Below are 14,786 nucleotides of genomic sequence, written 5' to 3'. Positions count from 1 at the left end.
CAGACTGGAGCCAGGGTTCCAGGTGGTGGTGGTCGGTGGAAGGGCAGGGAAGACTGTCGGCGGGGCACCCAGCATTAGGATGTGGGCAGGAGTGCGCAAACCAGGCTGGCTGTGGCTTGTATCTCGTTTGGTGGAATTGCAGGGAGCGAGCTCAGCCGGGGAAAGAAAGTGTTGTCCTCCCAACGCTGGACTTGCCTGACCCCCTGGTCCTCAGGCTCCTTGGCCACCTATGGGCAAGAGCTGATGCCCTGCAGATATTTCTAGGGAAATTAGGACCAACGTGGCCAGAATTATTGGAGAACCTGGGTGGAAGCAAATGGATACTGCTTTTTGCAGTTTTAAAATGTGGGAAAGCTTCACCAACTTAGGAAGTTCGGAGTCTTTGGAGACAGGGCCATGGACTGAGGCATTCCAGAAACTTCCTAGAATAAGGGAGAAAATGAAAGAAGCCAAGGAAACATCCCACCACCTCCACCACCCCTCAGAAACAGCATTCGCAGTGTTTAAAAGGCAGAATGGTAACCAGATAAAGATCAATTTCCTTTTTATCTAAGAACAAAGAAGTTGGAGAATGCTTACACTTGTGCATTTGAATAGAACAGAAAGTGTTACATGTTATAAATCACCGAAGTAAACATCCATTATGACAATGTAAAAGTGTAGATTACACGAGTAATTAAAAATCAAAATCAAGTTATTTGTTAATAGATGATTTCATGGGGGTCTAGAGCTGGTGGATGCCCTGAGCTGCCTCCCTCTGGTCCTGGTTTTGCTGCTGTCTCTCTCCTTGTTCTAGAGTGTGAGCTCCAAATACACTTTTGCATTTTCAAATGACATGTCCTGAGGACAGCATTGTGTTCTCCAAAATGCTGTCTTTTTTTTTTTTTTTTTTTTTGAGACAGAATCTCACTCTATCACCCTGGGTAGAGTGCTGTGGTGTCATGGCTCACAGCAACCTCAAACTCTTGGGCTCAAGCTATCCTCCTGCCTCAGCCTCCCCAAATAGCTGGAACTATAGGTACCTGCCACGATGCCTGCCTCGTTTTTCTATTTTTAGTAGAGACCGGGTCTTGCTCTTGCTCAGGCTGGTCTCAAACTCCTGAGCTCAGGCAGTCCACCTGCCTCAGCCTCCCAGAGTGCTGGGATTACAGGTGCCAGCCACCATGTCCTGGCCCCAAATGCTGTTTTTTAGTTTCTATATCGTCCACCCCATATGATCACATTTGAAAACGCAGAGTAATAAAATATATTTTAATTGGTTTGGACACAAGATGGCAAGCTCCCTGGATGTTTCTGCTCTGCTCCGCCATGATTGGAAGTCTTTGGATCACAAAACCCCCCCTTTCCTGTTTCTGTCCACTGCACTGGCTCAGTGACTAAGATTCTTCTCCTAACATCTGTTTAGGAGAGAGGGGCTGAGGAGAGGCACTTGTCAGGTTGCTCTGAGCACCTGGGGGGCTGAGGAGATGCTGCAGGTAGACGGGAGACTTCTGCTGCCCTCAGAACTTCAGCCAGATCCATAGGAAACTGTCGGGAGGTGCCCACAGGACCCCGGGGACCTCCAGAGCCAGTGAGACCCAGGAGGCTGCCTTACTCTGGCCCCAGGGAGCAGAGATGTTGGCTGCTGCCCAGCACAGCAGAGGCAGAGTCTTTCTCCTCTGGGAAACACTCCCTGGGCTGGCCAGGGCTCTGTCCCCGGGCATGGGCAATTTCTCTTCTCGAGTACCACGGCTGGATTCGAACTCAGAACCTGTTGGTGCAGACTCTAGAGAGAGTATCAAGTCAGTGTTCTGCAGAGAAGTAAGACTTTTCTTTAGCCTTTTTTTTTTTTATCTCAGGATGTAGTTGAACTATAGTTATATTTCTATGACACACTTAAATGATGTTGATCACAAAAAGAATGAAAAAATATATACTTGTACTGTGCTTTGAACCTGTTTTGAAAATAATTTAATTAGTGATCTTTAAACATTTTCGAGGCCCACCTGAGGTCCTCTCATGGCACACCAGTTGAAAATCACTGGCTTGGGAATGAGATGGGATAGAGGTCTCAAGGTAACATGCGGTCGGTAAGCAGGCTGGTGGGTTGGTAGATTTATTACAAGAAATCGGCTCTTGTGATTGTGGAGGCTGAGAAGTCCCAAGATTGGCAGATGACGAGCTGGGGCCCCAGGAGAGCTCCTGGTGTAAGGTCCAGCCTGAGTCTGAGTCTGTGGCCCAGGTCACAGAAGGTGGTGATTGTCTCTTTCTTTCTCAGACTTCTTTCTGTTCCATCAGGCCTTCCACAGATTAGATGGGGCCCATCCACTGTGGGTAGGGCACTAACTCGAATGCTAGTCTCCCCACCACAGACACACCCAGAACAACCTTTAACCAACTATCTAGGCATGCTGTGGCCTGGTCAAGTTTAAACACAAAAATGAACCATCATGGAGACACATCAGCAAACATTTCCTCAGGTCACACACAGCAGGAGAGAGCAGGACAGCAGTGTTCCCAGGCACCTTTTGGGGTTAGCCAGCCCACAGATGCACCCTGCTCTTCCCCAGAACGTGACTTTTCAAGCTGGACACCTGCAGGTGCTCCAGAGGTCACCGTGTATCGTGTGTGGGCGGCAGGGCAAATGCCGACAGGCACCTGGAAGGCCAGGATATGTGTGTCTGTCACCCGAGCCCCCCGATGGGTGTGGCACCTATGCATGAGCCTCAGGATCAGACTCCTGGCTCAGAATGACCCCTGCAGAAAGAAATGTAATAAGTAGCCTCACTCCTGAAAACTCAGATACACTAAAGTGCAGGGACTAATTACAAATAAGTCTCATTAGTTTTAGTGTTTTATTCATCTGGTTTCCACGAGCTGTGAGTCACTGGTCTGGCCCTGCGTCAGGAGCCTGTTTGGCGGAGTGGACCCCCTCCCAGAGAAGTCAGTGGTGGTTTGCTGGGGATCTCAGCTGTGGTCAGAGTGAGCTCGGCCTTGGGCTGAAGGGCCAGGATGGCATTCCCCGTGCTGGGGGCTGCCACTGGGTGCCGGCTGGGTGGAACACCCACCCCACCACCCCGCCACCACCCATTCTCGCCTACATTCTCCTCTCTTTCATTGAGGACCAAAGAGAACTGTGGAAGTGAGAGAGATCTCTTTCAGAAGCTCCCAAAGGGCTGCACACCCAGAAGGGGATGGGGTGGGTGGCCGGGGAGTGGTTTTACCTTGTGACGCAGGCTGTATCCAGAAAGCAAGACAGCAACTCCCTGGACACATAGCAACTCAGCCAGCAGGGATAATGTCACAGCAGCTACAGCGGTGACGGCGTCTGCCACTTCTTGTTCTCTGCCAGCGGCAGGCACATGCTCAGAGCTGCACCCCAGTCACCAATGCCTCCTTACCCCGGCCGCCCCGGTGCAGAGACGTGAGCCTCAGTTGTGAAGTCCTCCACCCGAGTTGCCCAGCTTCAGATTCCCGGTTGTGGTTCAGGTCTGCCTAACTTAGCACCCTACCCTCTTATACCCCACTGCGCGAGCTCCATCCTCCTAACCTCACTGCACCGAGTTGCTTATTATTACTTTTTGGAGTGACTATCTGACTTGCTTTAGGGAATGAATGCAACATTTCTTTTTTTTTTAAGAGATAGGAGTTTTAATCTGTCGCTCTCTATAGAGTGCTATGGCGTCATAGTTCACAGCAACCTCCTTGGGCTCAAGCAATTCTCTTGCCTCAGCCTCCTGTGTAGCTGGGACTATAGGCACCCGCCACAATGCCCAGCTATTTTTGTTGTTGTTGTTGTTGTTGTTGCAGTTTGGCTGGGGCTGGCTTTGAACCTGCCATGCTCAGTATATGGGGCCGGCACCCTACTCACTGAGCCACAGGCGCCGCCCAATACAACATTTCTTTGACAGTATATGTCCACATCCCAACCAGCAGGAGGAAAAGAGGTGACTTGCACTCACAGGCGGTGCAGCGCGGCCTCCCGGTGGCTGGAAGGGGAAGCTCTGTGCACCATGGCTCCTCCCGACCCCATGTGCCTCAGTTTCCCCACTAGTGCAGTAAAGTTAGAGAAATGGTAAGACTTGTAAATAAACACCTGCTGTGGGGTGTGGCCATGCTCTGAGCCCTGGGATGGAGGAAGGTGGTGGGGTGGATGGAATCGCTCCCAGCATTGCAGAGATGAAAAACTCCTCACGCTATTTTGGAAACCGCCTTTCATCTTCAAAGTGTTTCCCAAACACCACACAGTCCATAAGTATGGGCGGAAATGAATGTGTCTTCGGCCTCGTCCAGGTAGCACGCGTGCCTGGTGTGTGCTTACCTTCCCTTTGACGCGTCTGCATTTCCCTCTCCTATGTAAGGCAACCAGGCTGTTTTAACACATTGAATAAATACAGGAGCTTGTCGAATACATTTTCCAAAATGTGTTGTTTAAAGTAGATGTTCTTCCCGTTTCCCTTTCTAAAAGGAGCTTGAGCAAGTGTGGTTATCCTTAGCGGGAGAGCAACCACCTAAGTAATGATGAAAAAAAAAATCTCCAAAAAGAGATGAATTTTTTTTTTCTTGTTGTTTTGAATGAAAATTCCACCGTTTTTCTATTTCTGAGATGAACTCAGAGCCCATTTTATTCCTCCTCAGTCTCCATCTTCGCTCTTCCTACCTTCATGACATCCCAAACTTTTGTTGAAAATAATTGATTGAATTTAAATTTCCTTAAAAGTTTAAGAGGTAATGTTACAGTATAAATTTCCTACCAAACGCTAAGTAGGGAAATATCCATTAGTGAAATTAACTACAGTTTCTAGGTAGCTAACAATGTGCCGTATACAGTAGGGCATGGCTAATGAACACTGCAGTGGGTGATATTTCATTATACAAATTAATGCTCACATTTTAATGGGAAAGTCACATAATGAATCTCGGCTTCAGTGACAGCAATTAGAGACACAGATTGTCCCCTTCTGGACAAGGCACTGTTTAGCAGTAAGCAGCTGTGTGAAAAGTCTTCAGGTTTACAACATATATATGCTTTGGGGGAATTAGTGTACAATTTATATTAATGTCCTGAAGCTTCTCTGCAAAGGCACCACCCTATTTATCTCTCCTGGTATTAACTAAGTAAAGACATATAGGAACACTCAATAAATATCAAATAGCGGGTGCAGATACGGGAAAATATTCAGTTAAATTCAAAGTGAAAACACTTTCGGATACTTAACAAAAAAATAAAAATTAGAAGCATGAATCAGTTCTTAAGAGCTTGATCAAGGGGTTTCCAAAGAGAATAATATTAGTTTACCTGTTATTTTTTGGGAGGTACGAATGGGAACTTGCTCTGAATGGCTCTAAAAAACTCCCTGGAATAGTAAGTCTCCTTTGGCATATCAAGTACAAAGTGGAGGCTCAGAATAATAAAAGACATGACCGTGTAAAAATAGATACAATGAACTAATTAAACCACCTGGTCATATATTTCTAAAAAATTATGATGCAGTGACTTGGAAGAAGGTATCAATGATATTCCAAAGCTAAATATATATCTCATGCCGTACGTCAGTGGGAAATTGGCTTAATGTAAGATGGATCCGATAATTTCACTAGTCCATTGCGATGATGAGCTGATGTGTTTTTTTTATTATTTTATTATGCCTTTCCTAGAAAAACTCCTCTCTTTTCTACAATTGCCTTATTGGGGCCCCCATTTTATTCCTTTAATGTACCGTGAGGGGTTTCCCCACAGAAGGCCAACGGTGTTCTTACCGGTTTTCTGCAGCATATGTGTCCCCCCACACACACACACATATTTTAGACTGGCTGCCTGGCCCAGACGCAGTCTGTAAAATAGGGTTGCTGTGGCCCCCTCCGTGTTTCAAAGGTTTTTGAAGTAGGCACCAGTATTTAAAAGTGGAGATTATGCATGTGGAAATCTAGCTATGAGACCTTAGAAAGCTGGAGTTTCCAGTGGTGGTTAGAGTTGGGTGGTGCTGCCCCCCCAGGAGGGGCATTTGCCCCCAACCTTGCTGTTTTGCCGGCTCTGAGATCTACCTGGCTCTGAAGGCTTGTGCCCGTGTGGCCCTTACAACAGGCAGGCAGAGAGATACCAAATCCCAAACGTGGAGGAGGCGCCTCGACCCACGACCCCATGGGAAGCTCAGGGATCCCATCAGTAGATCTGGGCTCCTTTGTGACCTAAATGGCTGATCATTTAGCTGGATAGAGCTGCGGGCAGGGGCTGGGGTTGCCTGTGCCACAAGGCTGCCTGGGAAATGCTTAGCCATGTCTTAGGCAGAGAGGGTATCTTCTTGGGGCCTGGGCCCCCGGGCCCCTGCCCCAGCCTCACTCCTTGGCGAGGTGTGGCCATGCCTGGAGCCTGGGATTTGCTGGACTCATGGGTTGAAGAGTGTGCCCAGATGTGGTGGGCTCAGCACTTGTCTGCGCCGGCTAATCGGAAGACAGGCCTTGACCACCCCTTGGGCTGCTAAATTTGCTGATAGATCTCTCTTTCTCACTGTCACCCAGCCCATCTAGGCCACTGTTGTGAGAAGTTTGCCTTCCGAGCACTTTGAGATGTGCCCTTTGGGGAAAGAATGCTTGGGAACAGCTGGGATGCTTCTATCAGAGCATGGAGCCTGTGGGCTACTCAGGATTTCTGGCGGGGGAGAGGGGGGTAGGCTCACCCCACACAGCTCCCGTCCCCAGCATGTACCTCGCCAGAAACACACCCTGGCGGGGGCCAGGTCTATACCCCCTTGTCGGAGAGGGAGCCCAAAAAGGGAAACCTGGCCTTCAAGACAGAGGGCACTGGTGGTTATCCAAACCATTCACAGTTAATAAAGAAGTTAGAATTGTTTGTTTTTTCAAACACAGATCCAAACGGGATGAGATTATCCCATGGAAGATCACTCTGGAGCATTTACGCGGGGAACTGGGGTGATAGGAAGCAGCTGCCCAAACACAGGCCTTTAGGAAGCAGTGGAGAGATGAGATGAACAGAGGAGCAGACAGTGCAGAGGGTGGAGAAGGGGCGGGTGGGCTCTCCAGAGCCTGGGCTCCTACCTGCAGGCAGAACCACTCCCCAAGACTCTCAGTAGCTACTAATTCACCAAGGTGTCTCCAAAGCTAAGAACTAACTGTTTGTGCTTCTCAGCTATGGCCTTACTTTCTCTGGAGCAGTGTGGGCTACAGCCTGTTTCTAAGTTTAAAGCACAGAGGGTTGAGTGGAGGGGTGCTGTCCTCCTGCAGGCTGTGATGCTGTGTGTGAGCTTGTCTGTGTCAATGCCACTTGTCCGTTTTCTGTACGAGATGTTTCCTCCGAAAGCCGTGACAGCAGAGGGCCTGCCTTTCTGGAGCATTGTCTGTTTCCTAGTGTAGAGAACAGTGTTGGACGGTTTGGAGCTGCTCACTCATCTATGGGTTCATGAGATCAACCTGTGTGTGTGTGAATTAATTTGCATGTTTCAGGTGGTGCCTGTGGCTCAGTGAGTAGGGCGCCAGCCACTATTCCAAGGGTGGTGGGTTCCAACCTGGCCCCGGCCAAACTGCAACAAAAAAATAGCTTGGCATTGTGGTGGGTGCCTATAGTCCTGGCTATTCGGAGGCTGAGGTAAGAGAATTGCCTAAGGCCAGGAGTTGGAGGTTGCTGTAAGCTGTGACACCACAGCTCTCTATGGAGGGTGATAAAGTGAGACTCTGTCTCTGAAAAAAAAAATAAAAAAATTTGCATGTTTTTGCTCATGGTTCACACATGTGTAACCCATGTCTCTCTGGCTCCACGCGGGACGCTTAGCTTAGCTCTTCACGTGAGTGTAAAGTCTTTCAATGTGTCTCATCACAAGTTGAGGAAGCCAAAGTCCCAAGGGAGCAATCGTGTGTCCAGTGGAGAGCAGAGTAGCAGGGGGTGTCCTTCCCCCAGTTCAGGTTCTCCCAACACCTGCTGGCATCTAGAAAATCTGGTTTCTAGAAAGTCTTCTCCTGGCGTCTAGAAAATTTTCTCCACTAAGCCATCTGTAGTCCCCACCTCAAAGGGCACTTCCTAGGAAAGCTTTGGCCCCCCACTCAGGCTCCACTTAGGGGTGCCTGGAGGATCTCAAAAGCTCAGTGTGCACCTCTGCCCAGTGAACTCAGAATTTGGGAAGGTGGGACCAGGTATGAATACTGTTTAAAGCTCCCCAGGAAAGGCCAGGTTGGTTTTGCAAAGTGTGGTCTTTGTTATGCTATTTGTGTCAAAATGGCCGGGGACACTTTTTAAAAATACCAACTTCTGCCTCTGACCTCAGACCTGGGGAATCAGAACGGGTTTGCATTAGGGCCCCAAACTGGTGTCTTAACAAACTCCCTGCTGGTTCTAATGCACAGTACGTCCTCACACTGCCACTGTGCTGGGAGTTTCCAACATGTGTCCCCTTAGAAATACATACACACATCTTCCGTGCATCTCTGCAGCTCCCCACCAAGAAAGGCAACCCCCTCCCCCGCCCCATGCCCCTCTGCCTGGAGGTAACAGTCCAGATTCTTTAGCTCCTGCTAACAAATACCCAGGCTGTCTCTGTGATTCCTTTGCCAGATGCACTTTTAATCATTTCCAGGTGCATTTCTGAAATGCAGCCTGAGTCTCACCCAGTACCCTCTCTGCAAGGCTCTCACTCCCTGGGTACCCCCACAGGGTTCATGTGAACTCATGGGCCAGAAGGCCATGTTTCTAGTCAGCCTTCCTGATTTGCGCCCTGCCACTACCCTTCAGGGCCTGCCCCTGCTGCCCGGGCACTGGGGTTCCAGGTAAGCTGAATCAGCAGTGACATGCAGTGGCCAAGTCGTGCCCCTTCCAAGTGGTGGTTACCTGGACTGCAAAGGGATGTCCTCACAGCAGCAGCTGAGTGAGCATGGTCCAGCATAGGGATCGAGTCTAAGAAGTGGGAGAATGAGGCCGGTGCGGTTGCTCACACCGGTGATCCCAACACTCTGGGAGGCTGAAGCAGGTACATTGTGTGAGCTCAGGAGTTTGAAATAAGCCTGAGCAAAAGTGAGACCCCATCTCTACTAAAAATAGAAAAACTAGCCGGGTGTTGTGGCAGGCACCTGTAGTCCCAGCTTCTTGGGAAGCTGAGGCAGGAGGATCTCTTGATCCCAGGAGTTTGAGGTTGCTATGAATTATGATGTCACCAGGGCACTCTACCCAGGGGAACAGAGTGAAACTCTGTCTCAAAGGAAAAACAAAAGTGGGAGAATGGTACCCAAAACAATTTGTAGCTTTACCTCAAAAGGGATAGAGTCTTCCTCCTATTTCCATGTCGTTGGTCTAGCCAGAGATGACTGGACCTTTACACTGAGAGAAGCAGAGTCCTAGCCGTGCTCCCTCTCCAGACCTAAAGGCCATCTCTAGAGAAATGACTATCCCTGGGAGATCTCAGCTGCTCATAGGCATGAACCGAGGGGCACTTGGCCCTCTCATTTGCAAAGGCAGGCAAAGCATCTACAGGGTTCTAATACTCCCATCCATCGAGTCTCCTGCTCAGAACCTGGGTGGTGGCCCTCTTGTTTACAAAGTCCAGGTCCCAAGCTTTTCCTCCCCCCCAATAACCTTAATTGTCCTTAATTGTCCTCATATCAAAATTGAGTACATAGGATTCATGCTTCTCCATTCTTGGGATGCTTTACTAAGAATAATGTCTTCCACTTCCATCCAGGTTAATACAAAGGATGTAAAGTCTCCATTTTTTTAAATAGCTGTATAGTATTCCACCTTCTGGGGGCAAGACACGATTGCAAGAGGGACTTTACCTAACAAATACAATCAGTGTAACCTGGCTTATTGTACCCTCAGTGAATCCCCAATGATAAAATAAATAAATAAATAAAATAATAATAAAAAACAAACAAACAAAAAATACAAAGTCCAGGTCCCCAGATGCCCTGGGCTTGGAGGATGGTCAGTCATACCATTGTCTAAGACTAGGCACACTGAAATGTCAGCAGAATGCACCATTCACCCCTGGTTTGCTATTACTTTTTAGGCCAGTCTATTTTACAAGAGACCAGAGGTAAGGGGTGGGGGCTGCTTGAGTGAGGTTCCTGGGAGAGGTGATGATGGGTAGTATTGGGGTAGTAGGACACTTCCATGAATAAGCTGACGTGGACGGCCACAGCACCATTCCTTCCAGAAAGCCTTTATTTTATTTTATTTTTTTTTATTAAATCATAACTGTATACATTGATATGATCATGGGGCATCATACACTCGCTTCATAGACCATTTGACACATTTTTATCACAGTGGTTAACATAGCCTTTCTGGTGTTATCTCAGTTACTGTGCCAAAACCTTTACATTCTACATCTACCAAGTTTCGCAAATACCCCTGTAAGATTCACCACAGGTGTGATCCCACCGCCCGCGCCTGCTAACAAACGCCTGGGATAGATTTAAACTCACGTCTGTCTACCTTCTCCTCCTCCCCTCCTCTATTCCACGACGCCGGCAGACGTGCGTGGCCCGCCATGCGATCTTTCCTACCGTGGAAAGAACAATGGGAGCTGAGTGTTGAATTTAAATAAATATTTAATTCGTGAAAATGATCTTATATGTTCTAAAACACTCTTTAAAGCTATTTTTATTCTCTAGAAAGCGCTTATTACAGGTAAATTACGCATTTTACTACCGGAGCGTTAGGTTTGCCATTAGTACAAATTTAAGGCACTACAAAGACCAGTAGATAATGTTAATTTCAAATACAGAAACTAAATATATTTTGTGCCTTTTTATTACTCGTTTTCTTTTTAAGTTTTATTGACTGCTTTTTATCTTAACTATAAGTCTTTACCTGCTGCAATCATAATGCACGGTAATGGTATTAATATTTTATAGAATCGGTATTTACGGTCCTTTATTTAGAAACAATGCATTGGGTCTGCAGATATCTGAGCCTGTCTGGAATGGTGCCCTCCAAATAATGATAAATTACTTGTGCAGTATGCCATTTGCTAATTATATCCATGATTTACTGCAGAGCAAGACTTAAATCATTCATTTCAGTCTTGCGTAACAGTGCCATAAAATTTTTAGGTTTAAAAATGGTTTCCATGTGTATAATTTAAACAAATTTCAGAGCTATTGTATACACAAAATATTGCAACCACCCATTTGTTACAAACTTGGTCTTTTTAAACTTCTACTTTTAATGATCACTGTGGTTGAAATTATTATGCTTAATTTTCATAATCATAGCTTTTAAATCTACAGCCGTTTTCACATGTTAGATAAAGAAAAAGATAGCTAATTGTGTGTAGATAGTATGTCATTCCTGAATAGCCCCAAATGGTACAAAATCATTAAAAAAGCTTAAGAGTACGAATTATTCTTCTATTAAAAAACAGTTGTTCTCTAACTAATTATTAGTTTGAGCGGCTTTGTTTTGAAGAACAAATGTTGATCCTTCTAGCCTTGTTCAGCACACCAAAATGAGATAAACACTTTTTTTTTTCTTTTCTTATACCCAAACCTTGCAGGTGAGAAACCCTACAAGTGTCCCCACTGTGACTACGCCGGCACACAGTCAGCGTCCTTGAAGTACCACTTAGAGCGACACCATCGGGAACGGCAGAATGGAGCCGGGCCCCTGTCCGGTCAGCCCCCCAGCCAAGACCACAAGGATGAGCTGTCCAGCAAAGCTTCTTTGTTTATCAGGCCAGACATCCTGAGGGGGGCCTTTAAGGGGCTCCCCGGGATTGACTTCAGAGGCGGCCCTGCCTCTCAGCAGTGGGCGTCAGGAGCGCTGTCATCTGGAGATCACTCCGGCCAGGCCACCGGCATGTCTTCAGAGGCTCCGGCAGACACCCTGAAAGGGGCTGACCTTCCCTCCAAAAGCTCTCACTTCTCCGAGATCGGAAGAGCTTATCAGAGCATCGTGGGCAACGGTGTCAACTTCCAAGGCTCCTTGCAGGCTTTCATGGACAGCTTTGTCCTCAGCTCCTTGAAGAAAGACAAGGACATGAAGGACAAAGCCCTGTCTGACCCTCCGTCCATGAAAGTCCACGGGGCGGAGGGGGGTGAGGAGAAACCCAGCAGTAAGTCCTCCCAGAGGAAGTCGGAGAAATCCCAGTACGAGCCCCTGGACCTGTCCGTGCGGCCGGACGCCGCGTCCCTCCCAGGCTCCTCAGTGACCATGCAGGACAGCATCGCGTGGCACGGCTGCTTGTTCTGTGCTTTCACGACATCCTCAATGGAGCTGATGGCCCTGCATCTCCAGGCCAACCACCTGGGCAAAGCAAAACGCAAAGATAACGCCGCAGGGGGGACAGTCAACTGCAAAGACCCAGGCCGGGAGGTGGGGAAGATGTCACTGCTGCCCTCGGTGCAGTCCAACAAAGAGCTGGGCCTTTCCGCTATGATTGGCTCTCTGGACTCTGCTTCTGAGAAGATGGCCCAAGGACAGATCAAAGAGACGCTGGGGGAGCAGAGGAGCAGCTCGTGGCCCAGCCACGTGGACCCTGCCTTTTGTAACTTCCCCTCTGACTTCTACAAGCAGTTTGGGGTCTACCCGGGCATGGTTGGCTTGGGAGCCTCCAGCTCCTGCCCCAACAAGGAGCCGGATGAGAAGGCCCACCCTGAAGACGACGCCCCCATCCTGATCCCCGAAGCCACCGGTAAGAGCGCTGCGGACGACCTCTCCGATATTGCCTCCTCCGAGGACATGGACTCCTCCAAGGGAGAAAACAACGAGGAAGAAGATGTTGAGACTGAACCAGAAATGATGAGCAAACCAGTGTCTGCCCTTGGCAAGGACAGCAGCAGCGACGGCGGGGACAGCCTGCTGCCCACGGGCACCCTCCAGCCCGTCCAGGGACTGGTCTCATCTTTGCCCCAAGCGTCCGAGAAGCAGTGGCACACGAGCCCAGGCCTTCTTCCAGCCCAGGACCCCTCGGCAGGCCTGCCAAAGCCAGAGCGGGGGCCCCCGGGCCTGGAGAAGCCAGTGAACATGCTGTCGGTCCTCAGGGCCTACAGCTCTGATGGCTTAGCAGCCTTTAACGGACTCACAAGTAGCACGGCAAATTCTGGATGTATCAAGAGGCCAGACTTGTGTGGTAAGTTTTAGAATCCTCTTCCTATAGTTCATTTCCCAAAAACATCAGTACTGAATTGTGTATTTAAAAAAAAAAAAATGGGGTAGACGTATCCATTAGCAAATTTTGAACTCAATATTTAAAAACCAAGCAGCCAAACCCAGTGCTGTGTGTATATGCCGTGTAGACAATCATAAAAGTCGATTTCATTGGGAAGTTTTAGACGTTTGTGTTTGCAGTTTGCCTTAGAGTACTCTAAAATGCCTGCCCAGGAGGCCTGGAAAAGGGGGTGGTGTCTCTCCATGGGAACTGCTCCTATTTTATCTCCCATAACTTCAAGGAGGGTGGCGGGCAGGCAGAAATAAGACCAAAAACAAAACAAAAAGAGACATGGTAACTTGCAAACTTTTCAGTCTTTTCACCTTATGCAAAAGATACCTGAAGACAATTCCTTACTGCTTTGCTAAGCCAAATCTGCTTCCTTAAACTTTTCTTTTTATTGACTATAGAGGATGCTAAAATCATATCACACTAACTGTAGTCTAGGAATAAAGCAACCGTCTCTCCACATGGGGAGGCAGTGTCGGGCTTTTGTGGTTCATCTTTAGACAAACCAAATGGCAGTGACCGTGACTTCGGCCTTCTGTTGCCTCCTGTCCGCCTCCTTCCTGTTCACCTGCCTGTCTGTTGTTCTAACAAGAAATGTACGCTGTGGAGTGTCTGATTAGCGCTGTTGTGACCCTGTGTTGTGTCTTGGGTTCATGCGTATCTGACCCTGTAGCAGACTGGCACCTGTTTATCTCTGTTCACGAAAATGGTTACCCCAAAGCCATTCCAGATTTTGAAATGTCATCATAAATTTGAAGCCTACAGTTAGAATGAATGTTGGGGTGGGGAGGAAGGATGCAAGTTCTTCTGATGATACCCAGATATTCATATTTGAAAACCTTTCTCCAAAGAGCAGCTTGGTGTATTATTCCTTTTGAAATGGGTCCAAGTATCCCCTCCTGTAGACAAATGACCATGATACCTTTCCGTCTCCAATTTATGAGTGGATTTCTGCAATTTTACTTGGCCTGCTGATGGAAGGAAGGGAGCACGGCGGGCCGGGAGGAGAAGTGGAGGGGACTGCTTCTGCCCCCCGCCACATCCTAATGTTCCTGCTAGCACAGGGCAAGATTCAGGAAGCCAGACTCTGGGTTCATTGCTGAGATTGATGTACTTCTCTTTCCCTAATTCCCTAAGAACTGGATCAAGCAGTCAGAAATATTTTTTAAATTGTCAAAAATCACTAAATGGATTCCCGACAGCTCAAAAAAAATATTGACAGTTCCCTATGCCGAATGATTCACAAGGCCCCATTAGCCATTACCCCCAGATCTATTTTTAGCCACCCACAATTCATTACTTTTGAAGCTGTTAAAAACAATATTTAAAAGAAGAAGAGAAGGATTTTGTGTCCCCTTTTCTTCTGGGGGAGCAATGTTTAAGTCTTTTGTTTTTTAATTTTTTTTTCGTCCTCATTTTAAGTTTGTGGTTGGGGGTGGATTCTTTTTTATCGTTGTTTAGAAATTTTTAAAAAATGTTTTATAGTCTATTTTCAGTTCTTTCAACTACCTACATAGGACCGTAGTTCTTGCCAGGAATCCATGCATCAGAAAATATCAAAACCTGGCATGTTCGTAAGCTCATTATTATTGAAATGAGCTCATATTACCCGTATTAACGTTCCCATCTTCCTATCAATGCTGA

At 47.6% G+C, this 14,786-nt stretch overlaps 1 protein-coding gene across 3 annotated transcripts in view; it reads left to right on the top strand.

Annotated features, from left to right (window-relative positions):
• ZNF536 (zinc finger protein 536) overlaps nt 1-14,786 on the top strand; it is a 336,367-nt gene that overhangs the window by 172,071 nt on the left and 149,510 nt on the right. For all 3 annotated transcript variants that reach the window (XM_053607794.1, XM_053607796.1, XM_053607795.1), the window contains exon 4: nt 11,481-13,055. In XM_053607794.1, the coding sequence (XP_053463769.1) occupies nt 11,481-13,055 (1,575 nt within the window). The remainder of the gene's footprint in view (nt 1-11,480; nt 13,056-14,786) is intronic.

This window comes from Nycticebus coucang, chromosome 10 (assembly GCF_027406575.1).
Source record: "Nycticebus coucang isolate mNycCou1 chromosome 10, mNycCou1.pri, whole genome shotgun sequence".
Lineage (NCBI taxonomy): Eukaryota > Metazoa > Chordata > Mammalia > Primates > Lorisidae > Nycticebus > Nycticebus coucang.
Note: the sequence above shows the minus strand (reverse complement) of the source record. Positions and strands in the feature narration are given on the sequence as shown.